General features: G+C 40.1%; 1 protein-coding gene across 1 annotated transcript; it reads left to right on the plus strand.

The window, feature by feature from the left end:
- Nucleotides 1-357: 357 nt before the first annotated feature.
- Nucleotides 358-8,736, plus strand: nr2f1a (nuclear receptor subfamily 2, group F, member 1a). Its single transcript, XM_074638263.1, has 3 exons — nt 358-1,734; nt 3,105-3,632; nt 7,487-8,736. Exons 1-3 carry the CDS (start codon nt 1,308-1,310, stop codon nt 7,759-7,761), a joined length of 1,230 nt encoding a protein of 409 aa, XP_074494364.1. The 5' UTR covers nt 358-1,307; the 3' UTR covers nt 7,762-8,736.
- The last annotated feature ends 19,160 nt before the right edge of the window (nt 8,737-27,896 follow it).

Raw genomic sequence — 27,896 nt, forward strand, 5'->3', positions numbered from 1 at the left:
TTCTAAAGGGAATATCTCCCTATAGCACATTCCCTCTTTATTTCACCATATTGACTCCTAAATATTCTACAAAGGACTGCAATTGGAAACAATTCTATAAACTGCACTTGTGATTTTTTTTATTCTACTGTGTGTTTCAGAAAAAAAATATCAAGATTTTGAACACGAGACCCAGTCAGACTTCTCGAGATGGACATTTTTTGCAGTGAATGAACGGAGGGGGACTCTAACCAATGGAGAGAAAGAGAGGGCTTGGCTATAACCTTAGCCTCCCATTTTCCTCTCTCTCCCTATCTCCCCCCTCTCCTCCTCTCCTCCTCTCCTCCTCCTCTATGCAGGGCTCTGGCCAGTCAGTCGCCTTTGATTATCAGTCTCCAGCAGCCCCTCTCTTGGCTCCTTGACATGAGCACCATATAAGGCGCAGCGATCTCCATAGAAACGTGTCAGTTTCAATAGTAGTGTCAAAGTTCACTATATACAGACATTCGCGCAGATCCCCCGTTTCGGAAACATTGCTCTGCTGGTCCTCCCGTTTAAAGCGCATTCATTTTTTGGGTCTCTCCTTCTTCTTGCATATTCTATTAGTTGTTGCTGTTGGTTCTTCTTTTTTTTATCTTTTTCCTCTCTCTTCGGTATCTCTCCATTCCCTCCCTGCTGGAGAGAGGTGGTGAAACTATACATGGGCACTTCTTCTTCTTCATTCGGCGGCGACGCGGTTTCCTTTCGCTGCTGCTCAATGGGCGAAGAGATGATGAGGCTTATTTAAAAGAATATAGATGTAAAAAAATCCGGCTCTTCAGTGTTTTTTTTTCCTCTCCCGACGAAGACGGGAGTGTTTGAGGAGGCAAAGGGGAAGAAAAAGAGAAAGGAATTTATTCTCCTGCAGCACACTTTGGATCGCGTGTCTTTCCAGGCAAAAAGGTTTTTTTTACTCGCTCCTGCGTCCATGTGAATCGCTCCTTCCTTTCCTTTCCTTTGTGGCTATTTTATATCAAAACTGCAATTTGGTAACGACTGGACTCTGGTTCTCCTTCAAGATTAGGGATTCCTGAATGGCTGTCTGCAATTTACCTTGGAACTGGCCTCCCGATACTTGCATATCCTGATCGGGTGTCTATTCAATTGAATGTATTGATCGCGTTTTACTCTCCTTCTTATTTCTACCCCATATGAGATTGCGTGCTCCGATTTGACTTTGCACTCTTTTTTTTTGGTGAGATCTCGTGTTTTTTTTCCTCTTGCTTCCATATACTCCTACAAAAACACCGGCGATCATTTCGCTTTATAGCACTTTCAGGGGCCGAGATATGGCAATGGTAGTTAGCGTCTGGAGAGATCCGCAGGAAGACGTGGCCGGAGGACCTCCGAGCGGCCCCAACCCAGCAGCGCAGCCGGCGAGGGAGCAGCAGCAGACGGCGTCGGCGGCTCCGCACACCCCGCAGACACCCACCCAGCCGGGACCCCCGTCCACACCGGGGACCGCTGGGGAGAAGGGGAGTCAAAATAGTGGACAGCAGCATATTGAATGTGTGGTTTGCGGAGACAAATCGAGCGGCAAACACTATGGCCAGTTCACCTGCGAGGGATGCAAAAGTTTCTTCAAGAGGAGTGTACGCAGGAACTTAACATACTCGTGTCGTGCCAATAGGAACTGTCCCATTGACCAGCACCACCGAAATCAGTGCCAATACTGCCGGCTGAAGAAATGTTTAAAAGTGGGAATGCGGCGGGAAGGTGAATATATTTTATAAGCCATGCATACTCATGATTATACGCATCCTAGTATAGTAGCAGACGAAACAGGGGCTGCCATGTTGCATTAAGGTCATATGGCTGGGCATATACTGCAGTATCCATCCATGTTTTTAGGGATGTTTGCATGAATGGTTAGTCTTGACTATGTAAGAGAAAGAGAGGTAAAAAGGCCAGTGCAGCAGCAGCAGCAGCAGCAAATGCTTGTGAATGCAGGTCGCCTTGAACAAAGCAGCTCGTATAGCTGACCCTTTTATTTTGTTTTTCTTGCAGAAATTATACTATTATACAAGCAAATGCATTCAGTCCAACAGGCCTTTTTTATGCATAGGATTTAGAGCAGAAGAGGGTTGTGTTTATGTATGTGTGTGTGTGTGTATGTCTGTCTGTCTGTCTGTGTATGTATGTGTGTGTGTGTGTGTGTGTGTGTGTGTGTGTGTACAAAGCTAATAGTCCCTTCTATAAGTCTGTGCAGAATTTTTAATTGTACAGAAGGGTTTGTAATGTGTGTGAATGTAAAATGAGCATAAAACAAACCCACGTCTCCCTCTAGCTCCTTATGCTGACTAGACAGCCTCAGACACACTGAATAACGCCGCTGAAGTTGTTCATGGCTCATTGTTTTTGCCTGCTGCATTACATGGCCGTGTAACTTTCCTCTCCGTGTCAAGTGTTTTATTCCAATTCATGCAAACACCCCTTATTTAAAATCGACTATTTGCAGTATAAACTATAAGCCCCATGCATAATGCAACCATGACTTACATTAATATTTTATTTTTTTAATAATATTAATCAATAGCTGAATTCCTTTTATTCCCAGCTGACCTTATGATGTGGGCAAAATGTGTAAATGTGATTGCATTAAACTGTAATTATCAATCATATTTGTAATATGTTTGGCCACAATGAGTAATTTATTAATATAAACAAAAGCCCACGTAAAAATGTAGTGGTAAAGTAATATGAGTAGGAGGCTGGCTGTGTGCAAAATGCAATTACGCACTGGAAATACTCCCAATAATAGTAAAATTTGCTAAATGTTCCTTTTGTATATAGCAGAAAATGTGTTTGTGTGCTGTATAAAAGTGTCATTTTGCATACAGCACCATGTAGTGTAAATACAAACAAGGTTACAGCACATCTGTTTAGATGTTTATCGATATAATAATTTGCTCATACACTATAGTCAATATGTTTTTTGGAAAAAGAAAGCGTGCTGGATTTTAGATTTCAGTGCCTTTTATTTTTACTGCAGGAGAACACACACTTAGTCTTGGTTTTACTACTCATGAACAATGTTTATCAGTCATGGATGCACATTTCCTCTTTTTTCTCTTTCTTTTTGTTAGCGGTTCAGCGAGGACGAATGCCTCCAACTCAGCCCAACCCAGGCCAGTACGCGCTGACGAACGGAGACCCTCTGAACGGCCACTGCTATCTGTCCGGATACATCTCGTTACTGCTGCGGGCAGAGCCTTATCCGACGTCCCGGTACGGCAGCCAGTGCATGCAGCCCAACAATATCATGGGCATCGAGAACATCTGCGAGCTGGCGGCTCGTTTGCTCTTCAGCGCCGTGGAGTGGGCGAGAAACATCCCTTTCTTTCCCGACCTGCAGATCACCGACCAGGTGTCCCTTCTCAGGCTGACGTGGAGCGAGTTGTTTGTGCTTAACGCGGCCCAGTGCTCCATGCCTCTGCATGTGGCTCCTCTGCTGGCCGCGGCGGGCCTCCACGCCTCTCCGATGTCCGCGGACCGCGTCGTGGCTTTCATGGATCACATCCGGATCTTCCAGGAGCAAGTGGAGAAGCTTAAGACCCTGCACGTAGACTCGGCAGAGTACAGCTGCCTCAAGGCCATCGTGCTTTTCACATCAGGTGGGTGTCCGACATGTCACACACACATCAGGAACATAATCAGATGAGGCCTGTAGGTGCAGTTAAGGGCGCACAATGTGGCATTAGGAATATGGCTGTCAAAGCATATAGGGCTGGTCACAAATCTGACTTTTTACGAGATGTTTGTGTTGCCGAAGGAATAGCTATTTTGTCAACAGCTTGCTACATATCCACTTACATGCATTCCCATGTCAGTTGTAGCCGCAGCATAAGACGTGTAAACAAATCCAGATTGAGAGAGAGCGCATCAAGTGTAACACTCACTTCAATGCGCCTTTAAATGCGGGTATAATTGACAATCTCACATATATGTAAATATTTTATAATTGTTGAGTTTGAACTTTTTTTGTTGAGCACGTCAGAAGCCGAGAGCGACTTTGTAGCTTTCGCGTCCATAAATTTTTGGAACAGGTGTCAAATAATCGTGCGTAAAAGATGGAATAGTCTATCACTGGATGATATATGACAGCTGATGCATTTATGAGTTGTTGGGTGCATGCTTTTATCCTTGTTTTGCGTGCACAAACACATGTCTTGTGTGGGGGGCAGGAAATAATCCTTAGCAGACTGAGATCAAAAAAAGCTGATGGAAGTTGACTCATATGTCAGTGCATCGCTCCTGTATAGGACTCAGAGCAGGCAGCAGCACTGCTTGTATAGATTGTTTGTAGATTAATCTTAGCTGACCTATTAATTTCCCAAGTTATGGAGGAGAGTTTCTCTTGTCGCACACAAGCTTTGAAAAGTCATCAGCTGCAAACGTATAACCTACATTGTTGATAGCCTAATTGATGGCTGACTGGGGCAAGGTCCTAAAAGGTCCCCCATTTACTCTCGGTGCGTAATTTAGATGCTATTTTGGAGTTGCTTGTGTACGCTTGTGGTGCCATTAGGTTTGTTACGTCAAGGGAGTCTGGCGGTGATTGGGAGGAAAAAGGAAAGTCTAACAGGCCCCCAAACTACTTCAGAACTTACCTCAAAAGTTTTGACCTCATTGTCTAATTTTTGGCCCATTGCAAAATTATGTAACATAGTTGTACATATCCTATAATTGGACATGTTCGTGATAAAATATTCAGTTTTACTCTAGCTTTCAGATTTGGAGTTATATGGAAATAATTCCCACTTTCAATATCCATAGAAAGCGTCATTACTCCATTTTATATTGAGTGGTTACACTTGTCCTCGAGCATATTTCAATAATTTTTTATTATTTACTTAAAGTCACAGGGATGTACAGCTGTATATATACATTATCTTTACTGTTATTATATTATAGCATATTTATTATATTTTATTATAGCATATTTTATTCATGATAATTTATCCAACAACATATTAAAATGTCAATAGTGTTTAAAGTAATAATAAACTCTATATAATCAGGATTTAAATTATCTGAAACTCTTGAGTGCTCACCAAACTTGTAAATATGAACTATAGGAATAGATTTTATTCTACTAAACCACCATCAACATAAAAAAAAATCCTTTTTGGCGAATATGACATTATCATGTAGGTTTTCCTTCAGTTAGAGAACTTTCTATTTTTCTACATTTTTAGTTTCACGAGCCATAACAACTACTTTTGCTTTTTGGGGGTTTGGCAACTATAGTTTAATTTGACACACCAATTTTTTGAACGTATACTGAGAGTTAAATATATGTTTTAACTCAAATAAATACGTGCTTTGCCTTTAGTTACCGTCCTTAAGTAATGTGACATCCTGTTAGATTCGCTTTACCGTGTGCACTGACACATTTGGCCATATTTTCCTATTGCACGGCGTTCCAGTAATTCACCCCAGATTACCCAGAGAGAGAAAACTTCATACACGCATTAACATCCTCCATGTTTTCTAGCAAGATCATTTAGTTGGGTTGATGGGCTACATACAACTAGTGTTGGCTATAATAACGAGTCGTTGTGGCACTTTGCCAAGACCAGCGTGGATTGTTTGCCTTTAATAACACCAGGACTTGTCAGTATTTGATGCATAAATAATGGTGGCCATGGCTACACTAGTTTCACCAGGTCAGGCTCATCAATGTCTCACATTAAGTCCTCATATCCAAGCTGCAGTATGTTGCCTTTTTGCTAAAGAAATTTCACGAATCTGGAAGCTATCTTGCTCGCAAGTCTCAGTGTATTGAGGTGGTTGGAGGGGTGCAGGGTTGCAAGCAGGCCTTAATGGAGAACTATGGGGGTGTCTTTGACCAGCTTTCTCTTGACGCATACATCCAAATACAGCCTATTCCCTATATTTCACAGCATTGCAACATGCAAGTATGATAGGCTATTTTTGCAGAAATGTCCAAATGTAATTCATTTCATTGATTGCTGTAGATTTTAAAAAGGGACACTCAGCGTTAATCCAGAGGGGATTTGCATACATACATGGGGCTTTGACCAGGCCGGACTAAGGTCACAGTAAATCACCCCGAGATCTCAGCGTTTTGCCCCCACGGGTTCATAAGGTTATTGTGTCTGGACCATAGTGAGTTATAGCACCGAGGAATCACGGATAGGCTTTAAAAGAAGCCCTGTGTCCGGTGTTTTAATGTATTAGTGCTTGAAAGCTGTCTTTCCTTGTGTAGTTTTCTACAAAAGCGCACAATCTTTTTGAGGACTCCATGTGGGACCATATATGCCAGCGGTTATGCTGCTTGCGTTTACAGCACTTTAAAGAACACGCATGCTTGAGTTGTGTGAAAAAAAAATCTCTTTATTATAACATCGTACGACACTAACAAGCCTTATATGCTTTTTGTCTGACACTGAAGCGTGGCTGCACTGGGCTGCACCAGTGTGCACCAAAACACACGTTGCGCATGCAGGCTCAGTTTTCTGACATTTTAAGTCGCTTCTATGCGTGACTATTGACTTCACCTCGTCTAATAACTGTGATTGCTTCCAGCGGCCCTGTCCTATAGGCTCCCATCGAAAAAACAGGCCAAGAGTGGTCTATGGAGAGACGCGCGGCGAAATGACTTAACAGCTTACTGCAGAGTAATTAGGTCACATTACATCCAGTGTAATTTCAGATTCATCAGTGCCGTTTATGTTTCCTTATACTTGATTCCCCAGAGTCCAGACATCAAGAGCATCGGCATTCAGGCCTATATACCCTCTATACCTTTCGCCTTTTGCCCCTGCATCAGTTCCTCCCTTATACACACTATAACAACGCTGTTTCCATGATATTTAAACTCTATATTCTTGCTGATTGTTGTTGTGAGAGTATAGGCAGAGAGAGACATCTTCCACTGAATTGTGCATCCTCTATACTCCTCCAGCAGCAAAGCAAAGCCTCCTTGTTTATTCTGTATGACAGTCCCACTCGCTCAGTGTGATGTAGCATGTTTGGAGCACTGTGTTTGTTCATTCCACTTTGTCAATAATACGTAAAAGGCTGATGTTGAATGATAACCAGAGTGCTTCTGCAAGGACGTAAATTGGGGCATGGCATGCAAGGTGTGTGCACTTGCCACAGCTAAGCCACACATGAGGCTAAAAGTGACCTTTTGTGTTCCTATTTTGTGCAGAAGCGAAATAGACAGTATGTGTAATTTGAGTTCTATATATTTAATAATGGAAAAAAGTATTCTGTGTATTTACCACTGTTTTCTTTGAAAACTTGGTGTACTGGTGTGCTTTAATAATATAATATTTGAATACTATATTTTTAGACAACAGTTATTGTTTCACATAACAGTACAATAATATATCACAATCAGGGACTTTTTTCCACACACAGTGTTTTACCTTTTTTTTTTTTTTTGGAGACGTGATTGAAGCTGACCACAGTGTTTTTTGGTGTGTGTTTCTCTCAGACGCTTGCGGCCTGTCGGATGCTGCTCACATCGAGAGCCTACAGGAGAAGTCCCAGTGCGCCCTGGAGGAGTACGTGAGGAGCCAGTACCCGAACCAGCCCAGCCGCTTTGGGAAGCTCCTGCTGCGGCTGCCCTCTCTGCGCACCGTCTCGTCGTCGGTAATCGAGCAGCTGTTCTTCGTCCGCTTGGTAGGTAAAACTCCTATTGAAACCCTCATCAGGGATATGCTATTATCCGGGAGCAGCTTCAACTGGCCTTACATGTCCATCCAATGATCCTAATATGAAAGTGGGAGAAAAAGAGAGGAAAAAAAGGACCAAAATTCAGCAACCCCCTCACCCATCCTCCTCCTCCTCCTCCTCCTCCTCCTCCAAGAAGACTATATATAGGACCTTTTCTGAGAAAAACTTGGAAGACATTACTTTTTTTCTGTCTTCTGGGACTGAGATGGAATACATTATGTACAGAAAAATATTGGAACTTGGACTTTACACCTGTGTAAATCCACCCCTCATCGTCAAGAACAATACTCTTCATTTTGTAAAATACTAGTCTTTATTTTCCTTTTTTTGTAAAAAAAATACAAATGAAATGAAAAACATCATATGCGCAGTAAGAAAAAAAGAATCAAGACTTAGCGGGAAAAATAATGTTTCCAAGCAATTATAAGAAATGTCCTGTGTCTATGTACCTCTCTGTTTTGTATTTTTTCTGGTTCTAAACCAGGGTTTCTGTGATTCTATACTAATAATTTTTTGATATAACCTTTTGCTTCTTATAATGAGTGCGATATATGTTGTCGAAGCTATGTTCTCCAAGAATTAAAAATTGAAGTGAGAATTTAAAAACAAGAAAAATAAAGAAATTTAGACAAATAAGAAACAGTCTAATCGCTATGACAATATCACCACTGATGGTTGAACTTTTTTTTCCCACAATTGATAACGATGGACCTGCAACAGCAGCATACTGACCTCCAGGACATTTTTACTTGAGAGGACGTCTGGGGTGCGCGTGGAGTCGATCATCAGTCAAAGAGGAGAGACATGAAAAATCAAAAGCACTTTTAATATATCATTTCAAAATACATTTTGTTTGTTTCTCGTCTTGAAAAAATTTTCATTGTTTCTTGAATTTTATTGGTTGTTGCCTTCAATTTGCTTACTCCATGATGCAGCTTTTTGCAGAAGGGTCGGTTGATGAAGTTGTGTGATGGTGACTGTACTATTAAAAAAAGAAATAGGCAACAATGTCTCATTCTCAAGCATTTTCCTGGACGCAAAATATCAAGATTCTCGGTCTTATTTTATATCATCTATAGGGGGAATCTGTTTTAATCTGTGCGCTCATGGTTCCTATATGAAAAGCGCAAGTGCAGCTCACTGCATTTGCCTCTATTACACCTGAAAACGAGGTGATACACGGGATTAAGTATTGTAATTACACAATACCTTACATTATAACAGCCCCACTGACATAACTGGCTAACACAAAGGAGGAGAGGCTATATACGTGAGGAACCACAGCAGCAGTGAGCTCTCATGCCAGCCTGCGAGCGCATTAATGTTTAATATTTTTCCCAGACAGCAAAGGAAAAGCCTGCGCACCACGCAGACAGACAGAGCCACCTCTATCCTACCTCATGTGGCTTAATCAAGGTGATTCTTCACAAACCAAACAATATTCCCCCTCTCTCTCTATCTCTATCTCTCCCTCTCTTCTTAAAAAACTCCATGCCTTGATAGTGCATGCCTCGATATTGATGTGGGCGTCATTTGGCAAAAGGGTTAGGCCCCCTCTGCAAAGCTGCTGTGATATGCGTGATCAATCTGGAAAATGTATTTTACAGCATGTAAGCCAGTCGATAGGAACACCGAGTGTGATGCATTGTGTGGGAATAGAGAGGAGGAAGGAGAGGGAGGGAGAGAAAGAGAGAGAGAGAGAGAGATGGTGGAGCCAGTACAGAGACAAATGAGAGGGGAAACGTGAGAGAAGGAAGGCAAGTGTATGTGTGTGTGAGGGAGACACAGAAAGAGATGTGGCCTTGGTTTGCCTGATACATTCACAATGTAATGAGTACATCGATAAGTCCTCAATGTGTTAGATGGGTTACATAGAGTTTCTGTCCTTGCATTGGGTCTGTCTCTGTGTGTGCGCGTTTTGTCTCCATATACTACCACAAATGACACATGGAAGCCCAGTTATGGACCTGGATCTGCACTCACACCTAGAGTGGTAAAATGTGATAAATTGGAAGGCGTTATGAAGAAGAAGAAGAAAATGGGGTTTTTGGTGTGACAATTATTACATTTGCCTGTTAGTCCCCCCCTCTTCTTCATCATCAGACGTGTTGCTTGTGTGCCATATTGCTCACATCATCTACATCTGCTGACTGGCAGCGATGAGGAGGACAGGAGGACAGGAGCTGAACTGCATGTATGTAGCACGTTGCAGCGTCTGAATTTGATATCAGCCATATTTGTTATCTGCCTTATAGGACTATAAGGGGGGAGGGGTATTCGTGCCAGTGGCTTTATTTGTTTGTTCTCGTTCAAAAGGAGACAATATTAAGGTATTCATTAATTAATTAGCTCTCGTCTCGTGCTGGAATGACGTTATATAGGTTGTGCTTTATAGGTTGTCCTCAAGTGCTCTCTCACATGGGATACAGTTTTCATTCTAGTGATTAATGTCTGTTGAGGCATATTGTACTTATTAGCTCCCCAATCGACCTGTCTGGGTCAGTTGTCAGTGCGCCTTGTTGTTGTTGCCTAAGCTACTGTACAAACATACATGTGACATTTCTTCAGGTTCCTTATTGTAGATGGGATTCTCCTGGAGCTTTAGGTCAGGTGAAAGTTGCAGAATAATGAGTTTATGAGGCTTTTCCTGTCTGCTTCTTACTGGAGGCAGAATAAGATGAACCAAAATTAACAATATACACACACAAAACGCAGCCTTAAAAACTGATATTTGCTGAGCGTGTTTGTCTTTAACTGGTGTGTGTGTGTGTGTTGTTTTTTTAAATAATAATCCAGAGGATCTTTTCTTGGACGGCGAGGAGAGAGAGCTGCATTGTGAGAATAAATGTTTGTTCTTCAAAAAAGAGAATGAATATGGCTTCATCGTGGCCATCACAGCAGTCCAGGTCGTTTTTTGTTTTATGTAGCTCTGGACTAAATTGTTTGTTGGGTTATTAAACGCAAGCTTTCAGCTGCTTGTCTCCACATAATGTATTCCAAATCCCTCTAGAGTAACTATCTTTTATCCTCTCGCTGAGAGCATTCGGTTATACAATTGTTACACTACGGGCTATATAAAGCAATAGTTTGAAAATAGATGAAATGGTGGCATGTGTTGCTCATTAACGTTTCTGTAAAAGGCAAATACGAGCAAAACATATGAGGACTCGAGGAAAAAAGTAATATTTTCTATTCAGGCATGTGGACCATGTTTGACTCTTTGACAGAGGCTCAAATTAGTATATTATGCAATACCTCAAATATTGAAATAATAAGCTATATTTATCATCATCTAATTCCTTATCCTCTGCTGTGATGACACCATTATTATTACTTATATTTAATTAAATAAAAGCAAAATAGAAAAGTGCACTAAGAGAGAGAGGAGGAGTAAATGCACTGTCAGATTGGACTGTAGCTGCGGTGGGTAAGGGAGATGGATATGTGGCACACTATGGGCCCCATTTGTGTCTCTGTAATTTCGGAAACTCCGGTTACCAAAGTGTTACTACGAAATGAGTTAAATAACCATTTACCTTTGTCTGGTTTCATTCATCAAACCACAAGTGGAGGGACTCCTTACACGGGGGGGCTATTTGTTTGCTTTACACAAGCAGCTGGGTGCGATTTCACGTTTGAGATATCTGTCTGAAAGCGAAACATTTATTATCCTAAGTTGTCAGCGAACCTATTTCTCCAAAAAAAAAAAAAACTTCAATGCAAGCGCAATGGTTTTTACGCAGCAGTGGAGACGTCCTATTGGCGTCACACGTCACTTCATTTCACTTATAGTAGAGCCTAGTTTTCTCCCGGTCACATTTGACAAATACTGGCTGTTTGAGACAATAACAATTTCCAAATAGCGGCTTTGAATGGGGGGGCCCTCTGAAGTATGACACGGCTTATTTCTCATATTGTCTTGTGTGCGTAAAAAAAAAAAAAGATGACAACGCGGCACAACAAGTGCTTCACGGTGCCTCACTCACAAGACGAGCTTTGCAAAATGGCTGGGAAACGGCACGGCGAGGACAAATGTCCAAAATTAAATGGATTCCCTGGAGATGTTTTGCGCTATATATCTCAGCAAACCTGTCTTGGTATATTGTATGACTGTACACACACACAGAGAGAGAGAGAGAGAGAGAGAGGCGTATATCTTATGATTGCAATGTGCTGCTCTGAGATCTGTCCGCGCACCTCATAGGCAACCTTTAAGCCATGGATCAAATCCAACTCTACGGGGTATAAAATATCCCTATAGTTGTGAATGTAACATAAGGGGGTGCGTGTGTGTCTATGTGCGCAAGTTTGTCCAAAGTGTGTGCAGGCAATTGTAGGATTTATATTTTTATATATATATATATGTGTGTGTGTGTTTGTGTGAGGTCTTTCTGCATGGATGTGTGCGGGCGCGTTCTTTTGCATGCCCGTGCGTAAAAGCGTGCGTACGCGTGTGTGCGCGCGCGCCACTGGCCGAGCGAAAGAGAGCGAGAGAGAGAGAGGTGGTGGTTGTGAGAAGAAAAAAAAAGCCCGGATCGCTGTGTAAGCGGATCCCTTTGTGTTGATTTAGGAAGACGTTTGCTGTATATAACGTTCAAGGCTGATAATATCATTGCCTGGCCAGATAAATAAAGCATTGGCCAAAACCATCGGGTCAGCTATCGATCCGCGTTTTTCTCTCCCTGAGAGAGAGAGAGAGGAGAGAGGAGAGAGAGCAAAGGGGGGGAGATGGAGGGAGGGATGGGGGGTGGACAGGAGGAGGGGGGATTGAGAAAGAGAGGGAGAGAAAAGGAGAGAGAAAGGCGAGAGAGAGAGAGACCTCACTCATTAGCATTCCACAGCCATGGACTAAACGCTGACAACTAACAGAGATATCCAGCTCTACACACCACTGCATGCATTTTCTCCCCCTCTTTGTCTTCTTCCCCACTGGCCCTTCATTTCCAAGCGGACAGATCTCTCGTCACAGCCAACATATTTTTATTTATGCCTTCTCCACCTCCACCCTTTTCTTGCACGAATGGACCCCGCGCGCGTGCACAAGAGAGAGAGAGAAACCCCCTTTCCAGTAAAAAGCAGAGAGAAAAAAGGGGGAGAGAGTGATGTTGTAAAAGCTGTGCAGAAGTGACAGCGCTAAGCACACTCTCTTTTACTTGGGGGAGAGATATATACAATTGTGTGTGACTTGACAAAATAGACGTGGGAGATGGTTTAAATTGCCTTAAAATAAACCTTAGTGGCTATTATTTAGATATTTCAGGATTAAAAAAAAAATGCTTCATTATGAGGAGGTAAATGATAATAATTTTACCTCCAGTTTAATAGTTTAGTCAATATTTTTCCACATAGTTTTGGACGTTTGGTTCCATTTAGAGTCCACAATTGGAGAGCATTTGAAATGTTTGTCCAATTCTGTTATTTATGACTTCAATATAACCTGTAGAATAAAATAAACACAGAGCAAAAAAAAAAACAACACTAAATTTCTGAACCTTAAAAAGTTAAAGTTGTCTTTTCCCCATTTATATTATACTATTTTTAGAAAGTACACATGTTTGAATGAATAAAACCAAACATAAAAAAAGATCTGAATGAGTAATACAAGGACTACAACTGACATTATTTGGACAAGCTCCTTTTTTCTCAGATGACTATATCTTAATATGCATTCAAGTCTTTTGGCCAACAATGACAGCTGTTCATCTGATAGTAACTTTCTTTTCCAAGTTTTTTTCTCCCCTCCCACCCCGGGGCCCCCGGTCTCTGTCTTGCTTTGTTGTTTTTAAAATATGCATGTCTCTCCGGAATGCCAGTCACGGGTCCAAACTTTGTGTGTCCCAACCTCCCACATGATGAAATGATCCTTTTAAAAGCGGGCTCAATATGTCTCAATCTGCACTCCTCTTCTCCTCTCTAAAGCTTCTGGGTTTCGGGAACACACAGCCCAAGAAAATGTATTAATTAAAGCTGCACCACCAGCACTACTACTACTACAGAGTTTTTTAGCACTGCGTGGAGAAGAAGAAGAAGAAGAAGAAGAAGTGGCTGGATCAAGTCAAGCTCTGTCAACGACGGATGGATGAAGATTCACGACAGGAAAAGAAAAAAAAGTAAGGCTCATTTTGACGCTCTCTCTCTCTTTCTCCCTCTGTCTCCTCCACTCTCTCTCTCTCTCTCTCTTTCCTCCATGTGTGTGTGTGTGTGTGTGTGTGTGTGTGTGTGTGTGTGTGTGTGTGTGTGATTTGCACAGTGTTCTTGTGTGTTCCTCGGACTGAAACGGATAAAGCCAGGGGGAGTGAGAGAGAGAGAGAGAGAGAGAGAGAAGTGTGAGAGAAAGGGGAGGAGGGATATAGGGCCTATCAGTAAAAAAAAAAGTGAAAGAGGATGGACATGTGTCTATGTTTGCGCGTGTGTGTGTGTGTCCGTATACATGCTATGTGTGCGTGCTTGTCACCATTAAGGAATTAATCAGCACGTGGCATCAAACTCCAAAAGTGCAAGTTTTCTCAGTTGTAGCACTATGTATGTATGTGCAGTATATGGGACTATATGTTTACACGAATTGGAGGTGTTTACTTATTTTGCGCGCATGTGTTTGCACATATAATATAATATATAAATTACTGTGCGGAATAAATCACACTATACTTAAAAAGGGAAAAAAAGAGAGTTGGATGGTCGGAAAGGAAATGCTTGGTTGTAAAAAGTGGGGAAAGTGTGAATCGGATGTAACAGAGCGTTTGCAGCTTCAAGAGGAACTCCTAATTCATTCTGTCAAGTTTGAGAGGATGTGTGTGTGTGTTTTTCTCAGCGGCAAAAGTGATGCCATTATGAAAGACAAGACACTTAATAATAATAATAATCCAGGCGCGTCCAATAATTAGCTGAAATTTAAGGGAAAAGTTGGGAGTTGAAGTGTGTTAACCTGTTGCTCGTGGTCCAAACATAACAGCAACCTCAATCCTGTGATAACATGCCATGCAGCATTTCATCCCCATAATAAACCCACTCCTCTCCAAAAAAATGTAAACACTGGGAAGTCACTGGGAGATCTGCACAAACAAACTGAATTTAATGACTGTGTTCATTTATTAAACTCAGATAGGTTTTAATAGACATCCCCAACAGTCTGATTATGTCAACATATGGGAGGCCACGCAGCAAGGCTTACATACCTGATAACGCCTGGGCTTTTCAGTAATATTTACGGCTTCTCTTTCTAATACACTCCAGATGGTGTGTGTGTGACTGTGCCACCGCAGTCAGCGAGCTCACTCAGTGTTTTTACTCAGCAGCATTTTGTTGCAATTACATCAATGCTGAGAAAGAATGTATTGGTGACCCATTTTTTTTTTGCTGCATTATATGCAAAAATAAAAGAATACAAAATAAAGGGAATAAAAAAGTTTGGCCACTAACAAGCTCTGTTTTATTAAATTTTCTTAAACTGCTCTGAAGTTTACTTTTAAGTTTAAAGTAAAAAAAAAAAAAAAAAAAAAGCACACTTCATGGTTTGATGGATTAATATGTTATGAAGACAAAACACACAGGGCCGCATTCATGCCTGACCAATCTTTGTTGTAGCCTGTGCGGTTTTTTTTTCAGCCAGTCACTCAGGCAGAATAATGCCTGTAAAGATATAATCCACTGAGCCCATATACCCTCTGTGGTCCCTCTGCTATATTATCCACTGACAATGAATTGGCAAGCTTTTTTTTAGCAGGTATCCAACCTCTCCACTAAACACATGTGAATGTCATTTAGCCAAGGATTTGGTTAATAGACTCATTCCGTTTATATTTTATTACTATGTTAGTTTTACTGTGTGACATGATAAAAGCCACGCGTGTCTGCTGCGTGTAGAATATATATATATATTTTTTTTATTTTTTTTGCAGTGCATTTGTGCAGATAGTCGTAAAATTGTTATCTGGAAATTGCAGGAAAAAAAAAATCGAATCGTAAACAAATGGGATTAGTTTACATCTGCATGGACTAAAAAGCGTGACAAATATTTATCTGTGCAGAACGATCAATAATGGACTGAGAGACATTGACATCTATCTATCTATCTATCTATCTATCTATCTATCTATCTATCTATCTAGTTGTATTATGGGTTGTTTTACAGTGTCAGTTTGCAGCCCATATTGTTGCTATCTGTGTTTACCTGGATTGCTCAGAGAAGCTGCTGTAGGTCTATTATGATTGACTGAAACGATGCATTGAAGGGTATTTTTCATCTTTGCCACAGGGAACCTTACAGTGGTAAGGTTTCCCATTGACTCCCTTTAGTCTCTCTCTCTCTCTGTCTCTCTCTCTCTAGGACATGCAGCATGTTGATAAATACATGTCTTTTTTCCATCTTACTCAGCACCATCCATCAAATGTTGGATGTCCATGTTACACTGCTGTGCTTAAGGGAGGTAGGGGAGGGGTTGATGGCGTGCAGAAACGCACTCTAAATCGTCAACAAGGGGATGCATAGCTCTCTCTATATACTAAATAATGACTTGATCATTGGCTCTGGTCATGTTAACGTGCTGAATTGTCTCAAGTCAGGCAATGCACCAGGGTTTATGCTGTTGTTGGAAGGTTTAGAAGTGGTCTTTTTTTTTTTTTGCTGTGCCTCTGTGGGTTAATAACCTCTTCACGCGCTATATAACCACTGCGTTTTGATCCCCAGTAATGCGTTTTTGCGTCTCTCTCTCTCTCTCTGGCTGGCTATAGGCCCACGGCTTGGTTGGACCACTCTACAGAAGACCAGTCAGTCGCCCTGTGGTTGCAAAACTCTTTGTGGCCCCACATACCGCCGCTGTGATTATAGAAGTGCCTCCTCTCCCCTTGTTAAAGGAGCAAAAAGCTCTAATCTAGCCTCGGTGTCGCCCCCAAAGCCAGCGTGCTATAGTGGGAAATGAGCGTGCGTGTGCGCGTGGGAGAAAGTGAGTGGGGGTCGGTCGGAGAGAGAGAGAGAGAGAGAGAGAGAGAGAGAGAGAGAGAGAGAGAGAAGAGAAAGGGAGGGGTTATAACGGAGTGGCCCTTTTCCTTCTTTTGAGTGACACGACCCCTCTCCTCTCTTCAAAGGCCATGCAGAAATAAACGCATCTCATTTGAATGGGCGATTTTTTTTTCTTGGTGGTATTTCACAGCCAATATTTCTGGAATAGGAATGCGTATTTTTTTTTCCTCCTACAATATTGAATTCTGGGATGGTTCTGGTGGTGGAGGTGTAGGTGTAGGTGGTGGTGGTGGGGTATTCAATATTCCCATCTCTCCACATGCAGCATTCTACAGCCAGTGTGGTATTTTGTCCATGACTACACCACCCAAACACCACCACCACCACCCTCCTCCACCCCCCTGTCCAAATTCATTTGCATCCACTGATGATATCAGTAAAGAATTGCTGGCACCGTATGAGGCTAGGGTGGGGGGAGAAAGGCTTATTTGGATAAAAAAAACTGGACCGCAGAGTGGACACGGCCCTAAAGGTCAGTCGCCCATTCATGTCAAGGTGGCAGGGGGTGTGTGTGTGTGTTGAGGGGGGGGGGGTCGGCATGGGATTGCCAAAGAGAGGCTTATTTGAAAGCGGGCGTATATTTGAGGCGATGGGGAATGAAAAGGAGTGGACCACAAAGCTCGTCATACTTCAAATAACGCCCCGTCACATCTTCACTCTTTCCTCTCCATGCATGCAGGCGGTGGGTATATATAAGGAAGGTGGGGTGTCAGTATACTGTGGCATGGCCTGCAGAACATGCATGCAGCAGAAAATAAAAAACACGTGGACGACAAGGTGGATCATAGAGGGTTTTGGTGCACAAAAGAAAAGGGGTTTTCCAGTGTTCTCCTTTTAGTGGTTGTGCAAATAAAATGCTGGATTAATTCAAATAAGGGGGCCATAGTGTGGTTGTCAGAAGTAACCATTAATGCTGAAGAGATTGGAAATATTTATGAAAAGACTCTATAGCCCCAAAAATAGGGCTTTGCTATGGAGCAAGCCTATCATTTTCTGATTACTAGGCTATATACTACAATTTTGTTGAAAAGAGAAGGATGTCAAGGATTCACTTCTAAGGAGAAAAAAAAAGTATGAATATAATGTATGCTGTACAAACTAAATGACACATTGAATGAACGCCAGGGGAGTTCTTAGAAAAGTAGAAAACACAGACAGTGTGTCACACTAATATTTGTTATATATTTATATTAGGATTATATTATTTTACATAAATCTAAGATTTTTTTTATGTAATAAATGAGAAGATTACGTCACCACGGATTAGTAGATCATGTAAACAATATCACATAATGGCAGAACACGTCATAAAACTGCAAATGTATTTTCCCATTAATTAATTAATAAATCAATTAATGCACACTCGTGCCGTGCATATATCCCAATTTACTTTGTGGGCACACGCACACACACACGCACACACATTTATCACTTCATCATTATGTATATATAAGAAAATTAGGTGAGGTCCATTGCAGTAGAAGGAGTCACAAATCCATTCTAATTATTTCTAAATCTGTATTAGTGGTCTGGTTATAAGTGTGCCCATGCAGTCTAAACTTTATTTTCAGTGTTGGGGAGGGCTGTGGGAGAGATTATTGGATGCCTTAACCGAGCGAAAATTGTCACAAATTGCTGGTTGTCGAAGGGGCGAATGACAAGATAACGAATATGAGAATTTTTGCCCCTGACACCTCGGTTCATATATCATTGCAAACGCCGACCAATCACTCACATGTTGTCTTTAGCATTATTACACTTCAATATCACGTTTAAGTGATGTGTCAAAAATTGTAAATTTAGATTTATTGTACATCCCCAAAGCTAAAATATATATATATATATATTTTATGTATTTATTATTTAATTAAATAATGAAGAATTATACAAGCTTTTTAAGTTTAGAGCACATATTGATTAATACAATATGTTTTTTTTTAACCTATAATGTGGACTATAAGATGAACAATAACCGCGGGTTGAATGAAGCCCAGTGAAGCTCGATCACTTCAGATATATAGCTCTGCATTGATTGCCGCACTAATAGTGCTTGTTGTGCCTCCTATACTCTGCGACCAGGCTTTTATCACTGCTATCATTATTACTCATCATTATTACTGCTTATACTGTATATGGCTATAACGACGATTGCTGTTATTGCACCATCATTACCAGCAATGGGAAGACGACTTATAGTTCTGTCTTTGTATTATGAAATAATGGCTGCGGGTGGAGGATGAGTAGGGGGGGATTACTGCGTGGATGAGGATGGACGTGTTGGAGGCATATTACTGACCATTTTACGCACGATTCTTTTTTTTTTTTTTTTTTTGATCAAACCAACCTCTTAACACCTCTCAGCAGCAAGTAGAGCACCATATATATAATATATAAAATATGAGTGCAATCAACTATACACTCGACAAGAAGATGTATTGTTTGCTTGTGGTATACACATCCCCAGTAAAAACGTTGTGATGGAGCTTGAAAGTGATAGTATCTATTGATTTTTGTCAAGTGGGGGGAGTCACCTGCCTCCTTCACCCACTGTGACATTAAAAAGTTCCCTCATTTTCAGCTTGACCACTGATCAGCTTGGTTTGCCATCTTGACCCTTATGGATGCTCGTTAAAATTGTGGTAAAAAAATAAAATGAGAAGCAGCAGACGTTAACAGTAACTAATTAATCGTTTTTTTTGGGCTGGATCGTATATTAATCTACTCTAATCTAAGCTTGTATATAGCAAGGCACTGCAGGGCTATGGCATGATGCAAGATGTATACAGTTTGTAGTGTTTGAGAGCGCTAAAACGCGGCGCTTTGTTGTGGCGTCCCTCTGCGCCTCTGTGTGCCTTGTGCGTAAAGACAGCCTCTCCGTCCTCAGACCCTCCGTGCTGTTATTGTTTCTACCTTTGTTTGCTAGATGGCGCTCTGCGTTGTGGGACCCTCTGACACAAGAACCGCCTCATACCCTCTCTCTCCCTCTCCCTCTCTCCTCAGCTCTGCTCTCCAGTCCAGCACACAGCAGCTCTTCCAGGGTCCATTTTTTTAAGAACCAGGAATTTCAGCAGCTGCAAACGACTCTAATGCAAAACCGCTGCCAATATATAGCGGGGGAGAGTTTTATAATTGCATTATCCTATGTCGACTGACATTTTTTGTTTGTTTTGTTAAGCTGCGGAATCACATCGATTAAAACCAAGCGACCAGCAATGCATTTAATTTTAATGTAAACTGATAATAACACAGACTCACGCACTGCACTATTTGAGCTTTAGATAATTAATTGTTTGTTTAAGGGATGTAACGTCGCAGAATATCCCCCAATTCAAATTTAAATTATGTAGAAAGGAATAAAAGGGACTTTAATTATCCATTTTCAAATAAAATAATGTCTTATTAATTTAAGTAAAGACGGGCATGCTTAATCTGACTACAAAATAAAATAAATAAATTTATAGCAACAAGAAAAAATGTTTTGAATGACACACAATGTATCTAAGAAAAGGCTCCCTTTAATGGCAACAGCGTTATTATACACGTTAAAAGCTATACAAATTAACGAAAATTAACCTACATATAATTTAGCGATTTTTATGATTTTTTTTTTAGCAATCATGTGTCCGAGTTTATAATCTGTTCTAGATTGGTTGCAACCAAGGAGTAAAAAAAAGGGGCTCCATTGTATTGTTTGCTGAGTGGCCCACTCTGCTCTGAGATATACTGCTGCAGTTACACTTTCACTAAATAGCGGCTTGTCGGTGTCTGACGTTGATGAATGTGTTGGAGACTTGGAGAGCCTTTTACAGCTGTCTTAAAAAGCGCCGTGGCCCCACACCAGCCACAAGCAGATCAGGTGCAGGGGCCTTTTAATACGGCAGTCAACGACAAAGAAACACGCATTTTACACACATTTTTGGAAAGAGACACTTAGAGAGTAAAAGTCTGCAAACGTTTTATTTTTAAATCACTTTTTTTTGGGTTGACTTTTGGGGGATTTAAATTGAAACAATATCCATCTGATATAAATGATTTAAAGATGTGGTCGTTTGAGGAGGACAATTAATCTTTGTATCACTATGAAATGTTTTTTTTAGTTTTTGTTGGTATAGTTGTGCTGCTTTATAATGATGCAGACCATGTATTTTAACCATCTTTAATTTGCAATAGATCACTTTGACAGAATGGATTTCCTCTTATGTGGCTCAAGATAAACACAGTGGGCATACATGTGGGCTGTGCATGTTGGTTTTGGCTTTTTTTTTGTTTCCTCACTGTGGCTCCCATCTATTTCTCATGAAGAAATCTGAAATATACGAATGAAAACTCACAATATTATAATGTAGAGCAAATTGATGAATATTATATGGGAATTAAAAGTTGATTCTTTTTCGAGTATGGCAGATAAATATTGTATTTAAAGTTGAGAAGGATACATTATTTTATATATATCATTACTAGCTGAAGTGCTCAGCTTGACACAGCTTCAAGAAAAGCACATGAACAACAAACTTCTGGACATAAAAAGTTTCTGGATTTGAATCTTACTGGGACTTTTCTAGTCTACAGAACAATCTCTTATCTAACCACATGCATAGTTTCATTGTTGATTGAGCTGTATTATCCATTTTGTCCTAGACACCCCCCTCCAACACTCCTGGCTGGTATGGCACAGCAGGTTCGCTTGTACTGTATCCGAGACTCCTCCACCTGCAGCCCCCCAGAAGACACAAAACCCAGTCAGGCTTCACCTTCTCTTCGTCTCCTCTTACTGCTATTTACACGAGCTACACATTATTAGGGGGAGAGAGAGAGAGAGGGAAGCAGCATTTCAATTATTATTATTTTTAAGAATAAGGCAAGGGCCCAGTCATACATTTTGAGTGTTTGAGTAAGGCTCTCTTGGTATTTGTTTTTCCTCGACTTAACAAGCCATCATCTCACATATATAGAATTGAAATTGCGCACAGAGATCCCGCAGGCAAAAGGGCGGGTTGCGAGTTCAATTAAGGTGGAATAATGCATGGGGACAAAGCCTGTGATGACCTCGATTGAAATTGATCAGAAAACGCATTCACCAACAAAAAAAACAAAACACACACACACAGTAGTCTCTTTGTTTCGACTTAATGTTGCCTCTTTGTATGTGGGCCTATATCTACCTCCCCTGAAATCGCAAGCTACTTTGATTTTTTTGGGGTGGGAAATCATTCCTGAATATAAAGAATTTAATACCACCATGTCTAGACTAATTCACTCATTTTTTTTTTTTTTGACATTTCTTTCTTTTCCTTTTCCTTAATCGAATTTGCCACATTTAAGCCGGTGTGTGGATTTGGAGGCATTTAAGCAGCCATTTGGGCTCGATCCATGGACTGACAGAGAATACGAAGGTTTGTCATAATTTCTTAAGTAGAAAACAAGATATTTCACCGCCACAGTGGGATTTTAACGAATTAAAATATCTCACTGCTCGCCTGTGATAAAAAAAAAAAAAAAAAAAAACCTGGTATAGGATTGAGGCGCTCGCTTGTTAAGTAACTTGCTGTCAGTATAGTTAGCAGTGCTCTGATATGGACGGTGGCTGCAGAGCCTCATCTCTTGGGGTTTTAATTAACAAGCTGTCTCAAAGCTGTAGAGCTCCATCAAACAGCCTCTCTCTCTCTCTTTCTCTCTCTTTCTCCACCAGTAAATCCTCCTCCCGTCACTGCCTTGGGCTCTCTCTCAAACTTTAGACATTCTGGTTCCTCCAAATCAACTTGTTACCACAGTATGTGCACCAGCTGATAGGGTGTAACTACTCCCGAGAACATTTGCAAAATATAAATTGCTTGTTTGCTCGTTTTGCTCAGCATCTATTTACACGCACTGCTTTCTTCAGCAGACGTCCACATACTGTACCATATTCTGTTGGGTTTGACTTCAAGCACTGACTGGTGCATGAAGAAGAGGAAACTGTTGCTTTTCCTCTGAAGATGCTGTGATAGTGAGATGACTTTTTTTTTATAGTCTGTTAATGGTGGATGAAATATTTCAATCTGCTTTCGCAAATGTTACATTATGCACTTTTAACCTGCAAAACATGTTCCTTAAGCAGACTTTATTAACTCTAATTTTAAATACAGTCATTAGAAGAAGAAAAAAAGGCAGTAGTGGAATGTTACTGAGGAACTTTTTACTCCATTTATTTGACACATTCAAGTTCAGGTTTTCTAGATTCAGGTTTTCTAGATAAATTTGATTATTTATTTATTTTTTACTATGCATTGTTGCAGATAAAATTACCCAAAGGTATAGGCTATATTAAATGGGCAGAATGAGCTCCACTATACAGCTATAATGATGCAGTAACATAATATATAATAGCAACCCTTGATACTTTCAGTAGATATTTCAATAACAATACTTGTGTACTTTTTACTTCCTGAGCTACTTAAAAAAATATTTATTTTAGAATAGGTGACTCAGTTTTTTATATCAACAGGCTAAATTCAAGTTACTAGTTCAGGTTTTATTATGCATTGTTGCAGATAAAATTACCCAAAGGTACAGGCTATATTAAATGGGCAGAATGAGCTCCACTACAGCTATAATGATGCAGTAATATAATATATAATAGCAACACTCACTCACTTGATACTTTCAGTATATTTTACACTTAATACTTAATACCACTTTACTAACAATACTTGTGTACTTTTACTTCTTCAGCTACTTGAAAATGTTTATTCTAGGATAGGTGACTCAGTTTTTTATATCACCAGGGCTAAATATGGCTAGTAGACTATATGTAGTATTAAACCAAAGGAAGTCATACAAGGACGGACAGGTCCTTTAAGGATATAGAAAAGAAAAGAATAAAGTCTTTGTGTAAGTGTGACTAAAGTATTGTTTACATAGGCGGTTGGCGCAACAGCCAATGTAAACCGCCAACCTCCTCTTGTATTACAGAGTGTAAGCAGTGGCTTCAGAGGAGATTTGTCTTTGGTGAAAGAAGCAGAAATCTCTCTCTCAGTCTCTCAGTCTCTCTCTCTCTTTCTCCTCTCTGAGCCTATAGTAGTAAAGTTGGTGCCTGGCTCCCACCGTGGCCCAGACGGGGGTAATTTGATAGCAAGGCAAGGTCAAGACAGTGCGCTGTCCATGGTGCTGCGGAGGAGCAGGCTGGATGTTATCATCAAATTAGACAGGACAAGTTTCAAATCGATGCCACCCCCGGATGTCTGGAGACCGCCAGCAGTCGGAGTTAAAGTCCTAACAAGTCCCCCCTGACAGGTCAACACCTCAACACAAACACACACCTCTTGATGCTGCAGCCTACAGGTCAGCAGCGCTGTGTTGGCGAGATAAGCACCAATCCCATTGAAGGCTCTCTAAGTGAAATATAGCTTTAGGTCCACTGCTATTCTGCAGGGCTCTGCATGAGGCTGCATGGGGCTGAAGCTCAGGATGGATGTTTTATAAATATCTTTTTTTTTCTCTACACTTGAAGTTCTTGTGCTTATTTATTATCTTCGTGTATCTGTTTTTGAGGAATATCATGATGTCCCTATACAGACAACATCTTGGTTTATAATTAAACTCCATGCACATATATTAGTTATAGAAGGTTGAAAGTTTATAGGTAACTTTTTGGATAATTTATTGAATTGTTATTGTAGATGCTATAAATATTTATATTAAATATAGTTGTGGACAAAAAGGTTGTTATGCGGTCATTAAGCATAAGCAATGTGCTTTTCATCTTCATCACAAGATCAAAGAATATGATGTTTTATGGATCTTTTTGATCCATAACATGCAACAAAAAAAATAAATACTTTTATGAGTAATTTTCACATCAAACACGATGTCATTATGAACTTCATTTATTTTTGCTACTCAAGTAGCCTGAAATGAGCTGCATTTTTAATTTGCTAAAGATTCTGCAGAATATAGGAAATATTTTAGCCTTAATTGGATGCGTTTTATTTTTTATTGTAATCAGCTGTTTATAAAGAAAAAATATTGCCCCTTTTATACCTGCTATTTAAAGCTTTTGCTTCTCTACAATGAAAACAGTTTTAAAATGTATGTCAATCCAACTCTTGTTTCTCTATTTTTCTTTTTAATAATAATATGTCTAGATTTTCAAATACACAAATGAGTTGGATACTAAATAATTACCTATTGTTCGAATAGTAAAAATGAAAAGTTGCACTTTATAAGATATATGCATTAGTAACAATCCATTTGTGGGAGATGAGAAGTGAATGAGTTGAGAGGGGATCTTCTCAGAGAGAGAGAGAGAGATGGAGAGAGAGAAGGGAAGAGGGCACTGATTAGAGCTGCTGCCAATCTGTCACCGCCTGACAGCTTTTGCTGCAGGGATAAACAGCAATAAAGCAGAGCTTGGCCGGTGTCTCGTTAACTTCACACACACACACACACACTATCACACGACGCACAGCTCGCCACCGGAGAGGAGCAGGTAAATTCACTCAACTCCTCAACAGCTCGCCTCCTATCATCGCCTCTGTCTCCCTCCCTTGCATGTCAAACTCTCTCTCCTCTTTTCATCCTCCCTGCTGACTCAGGTATATAGCAAAAACACAATGAGGACCTTAGCGACAAGAAAGGGGGAGATTGTGGAGAGAGAGAGAGAGAGAGAGAGAAAGAGAGAGAGAGAGAGAGAGAGAGAGAGAGAGAGAAAAATGTTATATTTGAATGGCTGATAAAGAAATGAAATAGATGGGAACAAAGTGTAAGCCGTTTGGGATGGAGGCATCAGAGAGCTGGCTGCAAGGTGACTGCAGGGGCTTTAATAACACAACTATATTAACTCGCTTAACCATGGAGATTCAAAATGAACCCAACTTCACTTAAGGGGCCTCTGCAAACCATGAAATGCACATCAAAACATACACCTGCCAATCCCACCACCACCACCTATATCCCTCCAAGCCCACACTCCTCCTCTCTCTCCTCCTCTCTCCATCTCCATCCATCCGAGCTGTCTGTCATGGTGTGGCCTGGCTAATTTGAGTTCATTGGATGGCAATAATTTCATTTAGACCTTCATCTCTTTTTGGGTCTGGATGTAATGAGGATGCAGGGTGCTGCCAGTGAAAGGCCTCATCCCACAGTAATAATAACTTGGATCTTATTCTTTACCCCACGCACCGCCGTGTTTATCCTCGGAGGGCTGCGTCCACATGATGAAACTCATCTATAATGTGTGATTTAATATCGCGTTGCACTCCTTTTTTTTTTTTTTTTTTATCAGAGATTTTTAAACCCAAAAGAGAGAAGATTGTGGTTTATTCTAGGAGTATAGACTGCAAAAATAGTTGCTTTAACACTTTTCAGTCTATTGAACTGAGTTATTTCTCTTCTTTTTAAACGATTTAAAAAATATTTAAATAAACGAAATTAAACTGGAAAGAATTGACTCATTTGACACTGTCAGATGTAATAACTTTTCACGTTTTTAATAAAACATATTTAAGAAAAAAAATATAATGTGTAAAAGCAGTGTAAGTCAAGGCGTTTTTTTCTTCTAACAGCCAACTAATCGATATCTCACCAACTCCAATACGATATTGATTTTGTACTTTAAGGATTTCTGGAAATACCTCATTATTTCGTTGCATTGAGTCCAAGAAAATATATTTCATATACAATCGACCGCCTTCGATTTATTATGGTCGCTTAAAATAAGACTGTGCACTTAATGTTTTTGGTTATGGTTGATGAGGCACTACTTTAGTTGTTGTTATACTAATAAACTGGTTTAAAAGGAGAATTGATCTCTTTTTTTTTCCTCTAAAGAATTGACTATGAGCCACTTTCCGATAGAAATTCCACTTTTTTTCCAGACAAACTCTCAGTAAACTTTGAGAAAACTATTAATACAATTCAATAAAAACTATTTTCGTTTAAGATTATTTTATGTATAGTCTTAACTATAACCACTTCCTTTTTCGATTGACATTTATATTGTATAATTGTTGTTTTTAAATTATATCGATTTAGATATTCTCCAAAAGCGTCCTTTAGGATATCGGCTTATCCAGGAGGTTATAAATTAATTAAATATATATTTTTTCGTTTTAATAAAATTAATTTAGTTGGTTACCTGTTAAGATGTAGAATAAAAATTCGTTTTATATTGTACATTTAGTTTTTAAAATATGGCATGTGTATTTTATAATATTAAATAATGTATTATAATATTTTAGTGCAGTGTATTAGGTCGGTATCGAATTTAAGTAATATCAACTTAAGTAAGCACTCATAGAAAAAAAAAAAAAAGTTGCTGTGCATTTTATTATTTATGATCAATTATTAGTCCTCTGTTACTACTAACACTATTTCTATTTTAATTGATGGGATAAAATAAAAAAAGATCTAAAAGACAATGCAGTCAATTCGTTGAAAAAGAAATATAAATATAATAAATAAACTTGGGGTAGTTTACAGGTGAGTCTGAGATCTGTTGGGAGTAAATTCAACTTTTTTTGTGTATATTATGAAGAAATACCGGGAGACATTGTATTATTATTATTGCATCATAGTAAAAGTTTAATTTTGTTGGCAAAGTGTGCACATCTTAGAAGACACGAAAACACACAGATATGTGTGTAATTAAAATTGGGAATTTGTCAATATGCTTTTATTACAGTGTGCCAAATAAAACACACATTATTGGGCTTAAGTTTTCCGATATCCAATCGCGTTTTACAGTCTGAGAAAGGCCCCGATCACAGGCCTATAAGAGCCCCTTCATCCTGGCTGCCATTCATCAACACAAAATGACCAGTTTTCCACCAGCAAGCCGTCGGTGGCCTGTTAAACTAGGCCAATGAGCTGTGTTATATACTTCCTTCTCTGCCTCCTTCATCACTGCTTCCCTAACACTGAAATCATCAGCCCCCAAATCTTAAAAGTCAGAGCCCATTCTTCAAATGTATTGCATTTCAGAGGGTGTTTTTTTTTTTTTTTTTTACTGCAGGAGTCTTTAGGCCAGCAGAGTATCAGAGGAGGTGTAATTGAGGGGGCGGTGAGGGGATAGAGTAGCGGTCCGCCTGAAAGCTGCCATTAAAGCCAAATGGACTGAACACCGTAAAAAACAGCTCTGCCAACAGCTGTCCCACAACCGGAGTCTTATATG

Source organism: Sebastes fasciatus, chromosome 6, assembly GCF_043250625.1.
Source record: "Sebastes fasciatus isolate fSebFas1 chromosome 6, fSebFas1.pri, whole genome shotgun sequence".
NCBI lineage: Eukaryota > Metazoa > Chordata > Actinopteri > Perciformes > Sebastidae > Sebastes > Sebastes fasciatus.

Excerpts from the sequence above, each read along its gene's own strand:
- nr2f1a (XM_074638263.1), top strand. The coding sequence starts at position 1,308 with ATGGCAATGGTAGTTAGCGTCTGGAGAGATCCGCAGGAAGACGTGGCC. Across the intron at positions 1,735-3,104 it reads AGTGGGAATGCGGCGGGAAG|CGGTTCAGCGAGGACGAATG; the intron begins GTGAATATATTT and ends TCTTTTTGTTAG. Across the intron at positions 3,633-7,486 it reads CATCGTGCTTTTCACATCAG|ACGCTTGCGGCCTGTCGGAT; the intron begins GTGGGTGTCCGA and ends TGTTTCTCTCAG.